The sequence below is a fragment of the Pleurodeles waltl genome, chromosome 7 (assembly GCF_031143425.1).
Source record: "Pleurodeles waltl isolate 20211129_DDA chromosome 7, aPleWal1.hap1.20221129, whole genome shotgun sequence".
Lineage (NCBI taxonomy): Eukaryota > Metazoa > Chordata > Amphibia > Caudata > Salamandridae > Pleurodeles > Pleurodeles waltl.
Genome location: NC_090446.1, coordinates 1342475081 through 1342491022, shown reverse-complemented (window position 1 = coordinate 1342491022; position 15942 = coordinate 1342475081). Strand labels below are relative to the sequence as shown.

General features: G+C 45.1%; 1 protein-coding gene across 3 annotated transcripts in view; it reads left to right on the top strand.

Annotated features, from left to right (window-relative positions):
• LOC138246278 (CD82 antigen-like) overlaps positions 1-15942 on the top strand; it is a 173781-nt gene that overhangs the window by 119187 nt on the left and 38652 nt on the right. For all 3 annotated transcript variants that reach the window (XM_069200716.1, XM_069200717.1, XM_069200718.1), the window contains exons 4-5: positions 4983-5104; positions 6682-6756. In XM_069200716.1, coding sequence (XP_069056817.1) covers positions 4983-5104; positions 6682-6756 — 197 coding nt within the window. The remainder of the gene's footprint in view (positions 1-4982; positions 5105-6681; positions 6757-15942) is intronic.

Below are 15942 nucleotides of genomic sequence, written 5' to 3'. Positions count from 1 at the left end.
TTGCAAAGCAGCCTGGATCGGCGCTCTTGGATGCTAGAGACAGAGAATGTCTTGTACATGTGTACAGCTTAGTTTTGGTCCTCCCTCTAGGCCTTTGCCAAGTCATTCCTATTATGCTGGTGGTCTGCCTGTCATGGGTCGGTTGGTGCACTCACGGTCAGTGGAATGAGTCATTTCTACTCATGATCTTCAGGGGTGATCAAATCTAATCAGAGGTCGTGCAGGAATCTCCACCTCTTATGCTGTAGCGATTACCAGGTTTGCCAGTGCGGACTGGCGAGTCACTCACTTCTTCTTGGTGAGGCTAAGACCAACACTATTTGTCATTAAAGTTGTAGAAGTAGAGTGTGAGAGTGCATCTTTCAGTTTAACAGTCTGGCACCATTCTACTACGTACCACAAATGCAAAATTGTGTAGATAGGTAATTAAGTAAGATATCTGCTACATACCTCAAAATGTAAACTGTGCATACAAGTTAAGGACTGCATTGCTGGGACAGGTTCAGTAGAATCAGTAATCATGACTCTTCTTTTCACACATCTGGTAGACCATATCCATTCTGCAGAGCATCACCGTTTCTGTGGTATGGCTTGTCCTAAAATGTGACTGTTTTTTTGTGAAGTAGGGTATTCTTGTTGATACAGAAGTTCAGTTGTTTACTAGGCCGCATCACATTCTCATTCCTGCTTTTATGCATTTTGATTGTGCAAATAATTCAATGTTTCACCATTAACGTAGTCTTTTACACACAAATACTATTTGGTTCACGTAGTACAGAATATTGTTAATATAGGCTTCAAAACTGAACATGCGAAAAAGTTTTTTTTCATAAAAAATATCTAATTCTGACTGGACATTATAATTAATATATGTTATCATTGTGCTTCCTGTATCTGACATTCTGCGCTACACCACACTTGAAGTGTGAGCCAAGACTTTTCAGCCTCACTACCTTTGAAAGTCAAAAGTCAAAGCCTAAAGAACCTAAAATGGAGCACTTGGCAATGCAACGAACTTGCGCTAGTTTCTAGTTCCTGTGGTATCAGGGACAACTAGCAGCGCTTGTCCCGAGCAGTGCCCAGTTGGCTCAGGAGTCCCACAGGCCCTAAAGCACTGGTCTGGCAGCCGAGCTCTATGATTTTTCTGAGCAGATTAGCTATAAGTTGATGACAAATGGTGAGTTTAAGATTTCTGTGATGCAGTGCAAAATGATGGGGACTTGCTCAGATGGTCAAAGGAGTATGGCATTCAAATTCTGTAGAACTACAAGTATGTACCCCACATCAATAAAAATGGATTCTTATATTTGGTAATAGCCATGGATATATGAGGCACTTGGAATATTTTTCTACCGAAGTATGATTTTGTGTTAGAAAGTGTAGTTGAATGCTTTGGTATTGGAGATGATACTGGTCTTGATAGGCGAGACAGGAACAAGTTGTCCTCTGCCAGTGTATTCCTGTACCAGTGTGTATACCAGTCTCTCTCTCTCTCTGTTCCAGTGTCAGTCTCCCCCTGTCCCGTGTCCGTGTCATTCTGTCCGTCCCTGTATCTGATTTGCACTGTCCCTGCAACTATACCTCCCCGTCAGTGTTCACTTTTTCCTTTGACAGTATCTGCATTTTCCTCTGTCAGTGTTCCTTTCTGCATCTCCCACTGCCCCGTCTCCTGTTCTCAGTATACTTGGTTCCCTAAACTGGGGTCTCTATCTCGCTGCCCGAGTGCCTTTGCAGCCCTGTGCGAGTGCTTGTAAATTGAGCATATCATATTTTCATTCATTCAGTGTGAATCGTGCATTTTAACGTGTGTTAGGCAGCAATATTTGTCATGTGATATGATTTGGAAACAGCTTTACAGGAATCATTGCTACTTATCCACATATCCTAGGTAAATAAGCTATTTCCAGGTTCACTTGCACAGCAGCAGGTATTGCCAGCTGTGTGTGCTCAATAATTAATATTTAGAGCTTCCTTAGCCCAGTAAAAGGCATTGCTATTTTCCACATATCCAGTAATAGACATTGGCAGGTCCACATGCCCCGTAGTAGATATCGAAAGTTTTCACATGGCCTGTGACACATAATGCAGGTTTAACATGCTGAATACCAGGTATTCCCAGTTTCTACATTCCCAGAATATAGGTGTTGCCACTTTCAGATGCTAAGCACTTTTATGCTGCAGCATGGCCTGGCAGCAGCTCACTGCAGTGAAAGTAGCCGTGGCCAGCAGGGCCAACCCATTACTAGTGTCCTACTGTGTTTTAGCAGCAGTGCTTAATGTATAAAAATATAAGTCCTTTCGAGCCCACAACCGGTACTGCTGAATGCTGCAGTCGATGAATATCAAGGATAAATTGTCTTGATTGCACCTCATGTCCCATCTTCCTACCTTTTAATCCCACTCTTGGAGTTCATTTTTCAGCCTTAAGTTCTTCCTTTGTCACTTTATCCCGCTCTTTCTCTTCCTCCTTCTTTCTTCCGTTTCTGACGTTTTGTCTTTTGCTCTAAGTCAGTGTTGCCTCATGGAAAATGAGGCCAGTCTCCAAAAATGCTTGGCGGTGCCTGCTATCTGCAACCACATGCACACATTATGCACTGCACTGTTTGAAGTGCAGACTTTCTCACAGAGCGGTGACTGCAGGCATCTGAGGCTAGCCTGACCTGTGCCCCGGTGACAATTGGAAATGACCATTAGTGGGCTCATGGAAATTTTTTGGGAAGGAGGATTTGGTAATCTCTCTTACTGGGCATGTTTGAACAGGAAATAGCTGGTTGTACTACTGAATATGGACACCAACCATATCGCAGTACAAGAATATCGAGGACAGAATAGTGAGGGGCAAAATATTTTAGGGTAAGTTAATCTAGGGAAGTATAGATTTAGTATTTCTAATGCCATATCTACATACCTTGAAGATCTATGTAACACGTAGGTACATATATGTTGAGTTATATATAGAAAATCTAAACGTACTTACCTGCCAATATTTTTTAAATATTTTTTCCTCGATATTCTGTCCCACCGATATTGTGCGTTCGATATTCAAGGGTGCACATCGAAATATCTTATTATAGGACACAGCCAAGCAGATCAGCCAACCACCTTCATGACTTGGTTGCCAAGTGTACTCTTATAGAACTGAAAAACTAGTCTAAAGCATGGGTAGCTGTTGGGAGCAGTGCTTCCAGGCCCGGTGTAACTTAACGTTGTTCCTCTTGAGGTGGATCAAACAAGGACCTATGTCCATCTATCCATCTGGAGCGAAGATTAGGTGCTGGCAGCAGTAGGATGATGAGTCTTCTTGAGACTTAATGCAAAATGAAAACAACACAGCCACTTACACCATGCCCTAGTCAAATAAATAGCGTAGTTGTTTTGGAGAACTTAAAGCCCACCATCCAGTAAGGTCAGCCCTGGGGCTTTGTTAACTTGTAACTGAGCCGACCTTTTATGCTTTTCTGGTGGGAGGAAAGGAAGCCAAGTTCAACCTGAGATGTCATTTTCCTGCTTGGGAGTAAAAAATAGACACTTGAAGTGTTTAGTTTATGGCCCTCCAAGACAGACAGTAGGAAGTCGTTGGAAGCAGGCGGAGTAATCCTTCTCCACAAGATACATATCTTGCCTCTGGCTTGACTATTCTCTAAGTACTCACCTTGATTAGTTATAATTCTCACCTTCCCTTGAAAGGGAATTCACAAAGGCTTGTAGGGAACCTATCCATCCAAGATGCAGATGTCTTGATGAGCAACAATCTTGAAGATAGATAAGAGCATTTAGCATTGTTGCTCCTCCCTTTACCCCCTCCTAAAGTCCTCAGGGGGTTGACATGGTTCTCCCACGGTGGATGTGAAGACCCACTCCTTACAGTGCATCAGTGCTCAGAGGTCAAGACCATGGATGGCGCCAGGGACTGCTAAATTCCAGGTGTAAGACTACAGCACAGCTTCCATGGGAAGCCAATATATACTCTCTCTAATGAACAACTGGGAAAATCTGCATAGTATCTGTTCTTCCCCCAAGTTTAGAGACCACACATGCAAGAAACACCATCCTCACTACAGGAAATGATCTGGTGGATGCACTTTGACATACATGTCTCTAAACAAACAGGTCAGGGCAACTACCAGCTCCTGCACCATCCATCAGGGCAGGGGATGCAGAGTTATGTCCATTACAATTCAGTGGTTTTGCTCCTGCACATTCTACAGGAACTACTATTTTCTACTCCCTTTAAAGATCAAAGCCATGGTCTAACCTGTGGATGTTTCTCATTGTAGAATATAAAAGAAAGCCTATTCCTGGATCAGATTTTAAAGAAACATTGCCCATAGTGTATCATACACAGTCATGCAGTTAGGATGCTGGCTTGTTCTTCATGCTGGAAAAGAAACGTGCCCATCATTTGTTGTCTTTTCTTGTTTGATACAGTCTTTCGGAGCTATTTGTGGACATATTTTACTGTAAGTGCAAAACAAAATTTACATTCAGCTACCAAACACAAATTTACAGATCACCTGGGATAAGAACCCCTGTCTTCTTTATGGCAAGACAGGGCCATTGGAAACAAATGCCGTATCCATGCATTTCGACTCAAAGGCTTCCTGGTTACTGATATTCTGTGGCAATACGTGGTCTCTCATCCATTTTAGGGCTGGTCCTTCAACTTTCCCCACTCCAGATCTCATTACTTAACATTTGCTGGGCTTCTCCCCAGCTACGTATAAATGACGGCCCTTTTTTCTTTGGTTGTATTACGCCCCATAATGCAGAAACCATATGTAGGATGCAAATCCTAAATTATTTAAAATACCACAGTGAATTTTGGCTTTCCATGCAAAGTAGCAGAACAAGAGTGTGCTGCCTGCAGTAAAGCAAAACTGAGTATTTAGTGGGTTTGAGGAAAATAAAGCTGTGGTGTCAAGCCTGGTTGGTTGATATGTTATCCACCCTGCTCCTTCAGTTATCTCCTGTGTTTCTTCCAGGTGAAAATTCTACCCTGAAGATCTGGTCATATTTGTTCTCTGGAGTCGGGACCTTCACTATGTTGCTGGGCTTCTTGGGCTGCCTCGGATCGCTCAAGGAAATCAAATGCCTGCTGGGGTTTGTGAGTACTCATTCCTTTCTTTGAAATTCTTTTACAGCTTTATGCTGCTCATTGCCTGTCTTCTTACTTGCTGACCTGTAGGGACATCAGGCAACTTGTAAGAGCTCTGGGTCTTTGTAACACAGTTATGGGCAGGACAGAATCAGCCACTTGCCAGCAACAGGTTGACTAACTGCTCCAGCTCTGCTTCTCTTCCAGAAGCCAACGCTTGTCTGAAAATATCTCTGTTGGACATTCTGCCAGGCTCCATGGCCTGCTTCCGTACTCATGCGCCACAGATCATCACAGCGTCCTGTCACCCTAGTTGTGGTCATCCTGTTCATGGTGTCCTAGATACACGAGTGCAGGACTTTGAATTGTCACTGATCCCTAAGTCCTTTACATTTTTATACTTATGTCTCCAAGACTCTCTCAGTCCTCGTACTGTCCATCCACATGTGTGAAGGTCCTTGTCTGGCTGCCAGTCCACAGAGACATTAACCAGGAAGCGGAGTAGTACTACCGGCGTACTACTTCAACTACTCATACATACCTTTCTGGAGTGACCCCCCAGGCGCCCAACCCCTATTAGTATAATTGCACAATCCTTTCCATTCACACTAATTGTATACGCAGGTCCCTGAATATTCAAATTTGAGATATTTTGCGGCTCATTCGCAAAGTTATTTATGAGAGTATGTGAAATAGAACTCGTAGTGAAGTAGTACTAAAGGAGTACCATTTCACGTACTCATGAATACCTTTGTGATCTGGCCCCACTGTCTTTTTATGAGCTTGAGAATATGAAAACGCCGCGAGATGTGTACGAAAAGAGAGATGGATACAAGGGAAAGGCAAGGACAGAAGGAAGTCAGTGGGACAGTTGTAGAATGGCCTGACAAAGACCTCAGAGCAGTTCAGATTCTGAGCATTTTGCGCTCACAGGCAACGCTCTGGTTCAACCACATCATCTGCCATTCCATATTCTGAACCAGAAGACAGAGTGCCGGTCTTTCAAGATGCTGTAGAGCTCATCATGCTGGATTGTCGTGATCGGTGCTCTGAAGCCAGATTAGTGACCGCACGTCTGGACTCCTTCCTGTACATGCTTCCTCTTTAATAGTATTCATTTCTCCTTTTTCCCTCTGATATATAATATTTTAATTTCGTAGGTAATATATAACTAGCAATTGACTATTCATTGGTGATTTAACCAGCAAACTAAAAGGTACATATATTTATAAATAAATATATTGGTGTGTTGACCCTGCTTGTGCAATACGACGTGTAATATGATCTTACTTCAATGTGCATTCTTTTTACCTTGTTCTGCACTTCTAATAATTAACAACAATAGGCTTTCCAGAATATTTGTTGATAATGTCTTCTTGTATTTTGAGAGACATTATCCCCCAGTGCAAGGTGTAAAAAACACTGCTGCGGGCCTCTTCTTTTAGGCGGTAGTGTTATACTGAAAAAAAAATTCTACTTCTCACAAAACAGGATTCATTTAGGTGAAGAGATCATTCTTATGTCACAATTTGTATTAAGATGTTATTCTGTCTTGACTTACTGTCTCCCTTCCATCTATCTTGCAGTATTTTGGATTTCTGCTTCTGCTGTTTGCCACCCAGATAACCGCTGGAGTTCTGGTTTACACCCAAAGAAATAATGTAAGTTACATAGAGACCAGTCGGGGGTTAGCTGAGGGGGGCGTTTAATGGGATCGTCTCAGGAAGTTGCCTCTGGGGCTTCTGGGGATGTTATGCTGTTGCCTAAAGGGGTTATATAACTTGATTTTATTAGGAAATTATTTATATCTGTGACCATTTTAGCTTGTTTTGGAAACTAAATAAGAGCTCGTTTAACACACCAGTAGTCCTTAACGTAGAGCCAGGAGGGGTGAATCCATGCCATGTTTTCAGAATACCTCATAAGACCCATCTGCACGGAATGTAAAAGGAAATGTATTTGGGTTGTCACTAGTTATCCTGCAAATGTGGCATGGGGCTGGTCCTCCTGTGCCCATGTCATTCCCTGCCCCTGCATTTTAACATTGAGAAAATAGACCGTATTAAGAAATGTTTGCTCTGGATTAATTCTACTCTCCATGTCACACCTGTAAAAACGTAGTCCCTATAGACAGAATTCTTATATATCTGCTCCAATATAAGAATATTGGGAAAAATACAACATATGAACCTCCGTGTAATAGGTATATGTACTAAGAAGTAAACTCAAAATACGTTTTCATCAGTGATAAATATCGTCAAAAATTACTCTTTAGAAACTTCTGTCACTCACCAGCGCTCCTAGAATGAACTACTGACGTTGGCTAGAGATCAGTGGAAGCCCGGAATTAATGGTCTAATGTTGAAATTATTAATTTGGACTGTTTTGGAAAAAAGCTTATTGAGTTGCAGGATTATCCTATAAAATAGCGCCTTTGGAGACAACCTATACTAGTTCAATACCACTGATTTACATGTTCTCACAAACACCGCAACGGATGGTGATTTCAGATGAAAGGATGCATGCGCGCAGAGCGACTAGTTGGGATGGAATTTATAATTAAACGGGGAGTGGTGTGTGTTTTAGTATTAACTGTCTACTGATCCTTTAGAGTATGCATTATAAATACTGTACATAGTGGCAGACAGTATATGGGAACATAGTCTGATGGGTGCAGTAGTTGGAGTTATTGTAGGCACTGGTGCTGAGAGAGGGATGAACACAGGCAAGTACAATGTTTGAAACATTTAGTACACATAGATATTTCATAGCGCACCTCCGTTCTGTTCCTCAAAGCATCCAGGTGGAAGTCACTGTAGGAAATTATGGGAATTTGGTGTCGGAGAGAGAAAAGACCATTCATGGCTGTGATTCCATGGCTGAGGAGGTGAGTCTTCAGGATGGTCCTGAACCATACATGAGGGGTCACTTGTAGGTCATCGGTGAGAAGGTCAGCTGAAGAGATCCCCGGCACCTGATACTAGTATCTTAACATAGCACAGAGGGGCTTAGGAGTAGATGTGTTTGATAGTTTTCGTGTTTTTATTGGGTATAGTGTAAAAAAGTGGGAAAATGCTTCAGTGAGGTATTAAGGTGAAATTCCATGTATTTTCCTGAATGTTTGGTTCAACACTTTGTTCAAGGCTTTGCGTTTGGCAGCCAGCTAGCCATGTGGGTTGTTAGAATGATTTAGGTGTCGGGCTTTTTATGTGAGGGCGGAAGGTGCAGTTGCTGAAGCGTGTTTCCACGATGCAGTAATCTCGTCCACGGCGGGGTGGTGGGATAGCTCTTCCATTAGACCGTTGCGATGTGTGGTTTGACTCAGTAGTTATGTTTTGCTTATGGTTTTGGCTTTGAGGAGTGGGAGGTGAGGGAAATCCTTCTGTCTACTCAGCAGCAAGTACCCGGCCTCTGTAGCTGTGGTTGGCATTAAGGAATCAAGATGTAGGCAGATAGCACCCCAAGGTTCCTAGTGGAGGGTCTGAGCGTCATAGTACCTGGTGAGAATAGGATGGCGTTGGATAAGGAGGCTTGTAGGTTAGAGGCAGGGAAATATAGTAGTTTTGGAGAAGCGCAACACAAGAGGACCGGAGAGTAATCAAGTAGGTGACGGTAGTTAAATAGACTGAGATTTAGGGCTGGGGCAGATAGTAGGTTGTGACAATGTCTGGGTGCATTCACATGACGGTGAAGAGAAAGACCAATGCAAATCCCAGGCTACTTAGGGAGGTGGTGTACAGGGTGAAAAGGCCCCATGGCTGAGCCTTGGGAACAGAGCCATGTAGTAGGGTTTGATGGCAAGTGTGAGGAGCACCAGGACACTGAGAAGGCGTAGTTAACATACTAAAAGAGTCAGTTACTGAGTCAGAGGGACGCCACGGCTGCAGGTAGGTGATCAACAGTGTTGCTGATTGTAGGGTGCCCAAGTGATACAGTACGAGACAAGAATGAGGGCAGCGAATACCCAACAGGCTGGGCTGAAGAGGGTTGAGCAGGTTGTTTTTGGATACTTTGTGAAAGGTACAGAGGCCAGAATATCCAGCTGAACTGTATTGGCAAAGATCTAGCTGGAATCTTCAGAAGGAACACCCTCACTGGCACTGACTTCTGTGCAGTCAGTGCTCCTCAGTGGCACTGAAGAACCTTTGTGTTTGTGGAGGAAATGTTGGATTAACCACCAATGAAATGCTGACTCTACAAGGTGAAGCTCCGTTGCATTGTGGGCAGCAGCTAGCATCTATTGGCAGTATTTCACACTTTCAAATACTACTGGCCCAAGCAGTTTCTATTAAAGGGCCCCCATTATTGTTTGTTCAAATTGAATTACAGTGTAAAACATCCCCTGGGCATCGGGTATCATTATAACGATGGCGGCAGTAAACGTGCCAGCATGCATTGATTGCCGTGATCTGCTGTCAGCAGGATGGCTGTGACTAAACCCTGCAGCTGTTCTCCGGCTCCCCAGACAAGTTCCGTCACAGACACAGCTACGGCAGTGGGGCCCTCTCAGGGAAATGAGCTGACTGCATCAGTATTTCAATTGGGGATGCTGCATTTGTCTCACGCTTATATTAAAAAATAAATAAATCCAAATCATCAGTTCAGAAGGAGCAGCGGTGTGTTTACAGTGTGCTTCTTGGCTACCTATGGCACCACCGCTCAATATATATAGGAAGGAGCATTCGAAGTCCCACTCCTATGTTCACTAAATATTTAATAAAGCATCACAACGAGGCTTCTATCTACACATTGCCTAGTTTAAAGAAGTAATGACACAGGCCTTTACTGCTGCCCTCAGACACATTTAACAGAGGTCTCCCACTTTGTAGTACTGAAATCAGCAAAGATTTTGCAAAAAGATCATCCAAAGAACACTTGTGTAGGAAAGTACCATCTTGCCTGGCATGTTACCCCCATATTTCACTGTATATATGTTGTTTTAGTGTATGTGTCACTGGGACCCTGCCAGCCAGGGCCCCAGTGCTCATAAGTGTGCCCTGTATGTGTTCCCTATGTGATGACTAACTGTCTTACTGAGGCTCTGCTAACCAGAACCTCAGTGGTTATGCTCTCTCTGCTTTCTAAATTGTCACTAACAGGCTGGTGACCAATTTCACCAATTTACATTGGCATACTGGAACACCCTTATAATTCCCTAGTATATGGTACTGAGGTACCCAGGGTATTGGGGTTCCAGTAGATCCCTATGGGCTGCAGCATTTCTTTTGCCACCCATAGGGAGCTCTGACAATTCTTACACAGGCCTACCACTGCAGCCTGAGTGAAATAACGTCCACGTTATTTCACAGCCATTTACCACTGCACTTAAGTAACTTATAAGTCACCTATATGTCTAACCTTTACCTGGTAAAGGTTGGGTGCTAAGTTACTTAGTGTGTGGGCACCCTGGCACCAGCCAAGGTGCCCCCACATCGTTCAGGGCAAATTCCCCGGACTTTGTGAGTGCGGGGACACCATTACACAAGTGCACTGTAAATAGGTCACTACCTATGTACAGCATCACAATGGTAACTCCGAACATGGCCATGTAACATGTCTAAGATCATGGAATTGTCACCCCAATGCCATCCTGGCATTGGGGAGACAATTCCATGATCCCCCGAGTCTCTAGCACAGACCCGGGTACTGCCATACTGCCTTTCCCGGGATTTCACTGCAGCTGCTGCTGCTGCCAACCCCTCAGACAGGTTTCTGCCCTCCTGGGGTCCAGCCAGGCTTGGCCCAGGAAGGCAGAACAAAGGACTTCCTCAGAGAGAGGGTGTTACACCCTCTCCCTTTGGAAAAAGGTGTCAGGGCTAGGGAGGAGTAGCCTCCCCCAACCTCTGGAAATGCTTTGATGGGCACAGATGGTGCCCATCTCTGCATAAGCCAGTCTACATCGGTTCAGGGATCCCCCAGCCCTGCTCTGGTGCGAAACTGGACAAAAGAAAGGGGAGTGACCACTCCCCTGACCTGCACCGCCCAGGGGAGGTGCCCAGAGCTCCTCCAGTGTGCTCCAGACCTCTGCCATCATGGAAACGGAGGTGCTGCTGGCACACTGGACCGCTCTGAGTGGCCAGTGCCAGCAGGTGACGTCAGAGACTCCTTCTGATAGGCTCTTACCTGTGTTGCTAGCCTATCCTCCTTCCTAGGTAGCCAAACCTCCTTTTCTGGCTATTTAGGGTCTCTGCTTTGGGGGAATTCTGTAGATAACGAATGCAAGTGCTCATCAGAGTTCCTCTGCATCTCTCTCTTCACCTTCTGCCAAAGGATCGACCGCTGACTGCTCAGGAAGCCTGCAAAACCGCAACAAAGTAGCAAAGACGACTACTGCAACCTTGTATCGCTGATCCTGCCGCCTTCTCGACTGTTTTCCTGGTGGTGCATGCTGTAGGGGTAGTCTGCCTCCTCTCTGCACTAGGAGCTCTGAAGAAATCTCCCGTGGGTCGACAGAATCTTCCCCCTGCAACCGCAGGCAACAAAAGACTGCATCACCGGTCCTCTGGGTCCCCTCTCAGCACGACGAGCGTGGTCCCTGGAACTCAGCAACTCTGTCCAAGTGACTCCCACAGTCCAGTGACTCTTCAGTCCAAGTTTGGTGGAGGTAAGTCTTTGCCTCCCCACGCTAGACTGCATTGCTGGGTTCCGCGTGATTTGCAGCTGCTCCGGCTCCTGTGCACTCTTCCAGAATTTCCTTCGTGCACAGCCAAGCCTGGGTCCCCGACACTCTAACCTGCAGTGCACAACCTCCTGAGTTGTCCTCCGGCATCGTGGGACTCCCTTTTGTGTCTTCGGGTGAGCTCCGGTTCACTCCTCTTCGTAGTGCCTGTTACGGCACTTCTGCGGGTGCTGCCTGCTTCTGTGAGGGCTCCCTGACTTGCTGGGCGCCCCCTCTGTCTCCTCATCCAAGTGGCGACATCCTGGTCCCTCCTGGGCCACAGCAGCATCCAAAAACGCTAACCGCGACCCTTGCACCTAGCAAGGCTTGTTTGCGGTCTTTCAGCATGGGAACACCTCTGCAAGCTTCTTCACGACGTGGGATATCCATCCTCCAAAGGGGAAGTTTCTAGCCCTCTTCGTTCTTGCAGAATCTACAGCTTCTACCATGCGGTGGCAGCTTCTTTGCACCCTCAGCTGGCATTTCCTGGGCATCTGCCCAATCTCGACTTTGTCGTGACTCTGGGACTTGGTCCCCTTGTTCCACAGGTACTCTTGCCCGGAAATCCACTTTGGTTGAATTGCTGGTGTTGGTCTTCCTTGCAGAATTCCCCTATCACGACTTCTGTGCTCTCTGGGGAATATACGTGCACTTTACACTTACTTTTCAGGGTCTTGGGGTGGGCTATTTTTCTAACCCTCACTGTTTTCTTACAGTCCCAGTGACCCTCTACAAGCTCACATAGGTTTGGGGTCCATTCGTGGTTCGCATTCCACTTTTGGAGTATATGGTTTGTGTTGCCCCTATACCTATGTGCTCCTATTGCAATCTACTGTAATTCTACATTGCTTGCATTACTTCCTTTTGCTATTACTGCATATTTTTGGTATTGTGTACATATATCTTGTGTATATTTGGCATCCTCATACTGAGGGTACTCACTGAGATACTTTTTGCATATTGTCATAAAAATAAAGTACCTTTATTTTTAGTATATCTGTGTATTGTGTTTTCTTATGATATTGTGCATATGACACCAGTGGTATAGTAGGAGCTTTGCATGTCTCCTAGTTCAGCCTAAGCTGCTCTGCTATATCTACCTTCTATCAGCCTAAGCTGCTAGAAACACCTCTTCTACACTAATAAGGGATAACTGGACCTGGTACAAAGTGTAAGTACCCCTTGGTACCCACTACAAGCCAGGCCAGCCTCCTACATTGGTTGTGCAGCGGTGGGATAAGTACTTGGAACTACTTACCACTTTGTCATTTTGTACTTTTCATAAGAGAAAAATATACAAAACAAGTTCAGTGTATGTACACCTAACCAAAAAGTTTTGCTTTTCTTCTCTTACTTTATTGCTAAGTGCTGAAAAGTACCTCTGAACTTTCAAAAAGTTTCTAAAAAGTTGAAAACGTTTTTTTTCTGTTTCCTTAAAAAGTCCTGAAACTTTTTCTCTCTTTTTCTGTCCCTAAACCTTTCTTCTATCATGTCTGGTACAGATCCTACTCTTGATCTGGCCAGCTCTGCTTATGATAACCTTAGCTGGAAAGGGTTGAGGAGTCTCTGCATTGATAGAGGTTTAGGGGTAGGGAAGAATCCCTCTAGAGAATTGTTGAATAACATGCTCATTTAAAATGATAAGGCCTTAGCTGGCACATCTGTTGAGAAGTTAGGAGATGGTTAACACTCTGATTCTGGGGCACCCCCAGTAAGAATGTTAGATGGTATCCTTCCCAATCTGCCCCTTAGCAGACCACCTAGCATAACTGGTACTAATGTGAGCTCTCATCACAGTAGGGATGTCATTCCTGTAGGCCAGGTTGTTAGGGTGCCAACTGTTAGGGACAATTTTCCCTCTGTTCATTCACACCATTCTTCTGTGTCTAAGCATGCCCAACCCACCCACCCTGATGACAGAATGTTAGAAAGGGAGCTCAATAGATTGAAAGTGGAAGAGTCCAGGCTGAAGCTTAAACAGCAACAGCTGGCTCTAGACAGGGAATCTTTAGACTTAGAGAAAGAAAGACAGAGGTTGGGGTTAGGACCCCATGGTGGCAGCAGCAGTATTACAGATAGTAATCCTGTGAAAGAGCATGCTTCTAGGAATCTGCATAAGATAGTTCCCCCTTACAAGGAGGGGGATGACATTAACAAGTGGTTTGCTGCACTTGAGAGGGCCTGTGTTGTACAGGGGGTCCCTCAAAAGCAGTGGGCTGCTATCCTATGGCTATCTTTCAGTGGAAAGGGTAGGGATAGGCTCCTTACTGTGAAGGAAAGTGATGCCAAGAATTTTACAGTTTTGAAGAATGCACTCTTGGATGGATTTGTCTTAACCACTGAACAATACAGGATTAAGTTCAGAGAAACCAGAAAAAAGTCCTCACAAGACTGGGTAGACTTTGTTGACTATTCAGTGAAGGCCTTGGAGGGGTTGTTCCATGGCAGTAAAGTTTCTGACTATGAAAGCCTGTATAATCTGATCCTGAGAGAGCACATTCTGAATAACTGTGTGTCTGATTTGTTACACCAATATCTAGTGGACTCAGATCTGACCTCTCCCCAAGAATTGGGAAAGAAGACAGACAAATGGGTCAAAACAAGAGTGAACAGAAAAGTTCATACAGGGGGTGACAAGGATGGCAAGAAGAAGGATGGTAAGTCTTCAGACAAGGGTGGGGACAAATCTAAAAATGAGTCTTCATCAGGCCCACAAAAACACTTTGGTGGGTGTGGTGGGTCCAAATCCTCTTCTAATCAAGTAAAGAAACCATGGTGCTATTTATGTAAAGTAAAAGGCCATTGGACAGCTGATGCCAGTTGTCCAAAGAAAAGCACCAAGCCTCCCACTACCACAACCCCTACTGCTACACCTAGTGCCCCTAGCAATAGCAGTGGTGGTGGGAGCAAACCTACTAATAGCCAAACCAAGGGAGTAGCTGGGCTCACTTTTGGTAATTTAGTTGGGGTTGGTCTTGTTAGGGAGAACACAGAGGCTGTGTTAGTCTCTGAAGGTGCCATTGATTTGGCCACCTTGGTTGCTTGTCCCCTTAATATGGATAAGTACAAGCAACTTCCCCTAATAAATGGTGTTGAGGTTCAGGCCTACAGGGACACAGGTGCCAGTGTTACCATGGTAATAGAGAAACTGGTACACCCTGAACAACACCTACTTGGTCACCAGTACCAAGTGACTGATGCTCATAACAACACTCTTAGCCACCCCATGGCTGTTGTGAATCTCAACTGGGGGGGGGGGGGGTTACTGGTCCAAAGAAAGCTGTGGTTGCCTCAGATTTACCTGTAGACTGTCTACTAGGGAATGATTTAGAGACATCAGCTTGGGCAGAAGTGGAGTTGGAGGCTCATGCAGCAATGCTGGGCATTCCTGGGCATATTTTTGCTTTGACAAGGGCTCAGGCCAAAAAGCAAAAAGGACAGGGTGACTTGGCTCCTGAAACAATGGACCAAGTGCTCCCTAAAGCTAGGGTTAGTAGAGGTAAATCCCTACCCACAATCCCTCCCTCTACAGATGATTCAACTTCTGAGGAAGAAGAATTTCCCCCCTGTGCAGAACCTTCACCAGAGGATCTGGAAGCAGACACTGCTGAGCTTTTGGGTGGAGGGGGGCCTGCCAGGGAGGAGCTGAGTGTGGCAAGCTGTCAAACAGCAAAATGGGGATGTCAGTGACTCACATAGAGTTTACTGGGAGGACAACCTCTTGTATACAGAGGCAAGGGACCCAAAACCTGGAGCAGCCAGGAGATTGGTCATTCCCCTGCAATTCAGAGAGTTCCTCCTAACTCTAGCCCACGACATTCCCTTGGCTGGACATCTAGGGCAAATTAAAACATGGGAAAGGCTTGTCCCCCTGTTTCATTGGCCTAGGATGTCAGAGGACACAAAAGATTTTTGTAAGTCCTGTGTCACCTGTCAAGCCAGTGGCAAGACTGGTGGCACCCCAAAGGCTCCCCTTATTCCACTGCCTGTGGTTGGGGTTCCCTTTGAAAGGGTAGGGGTTGACATAGTTGGCCCCCTTGACCCTCCTACTGCTTCAGGCAATAGGTTTATCTTGGTGGTAGTGGACCATGCCACAAGATATCCTGAAGCAATTCCTCTAAGGACCACTACAGCTCCTGCAGTGGCAAAAGCCCTCCTGGGAATCTTTTCTAGGGTGGGTTTCCCAAAA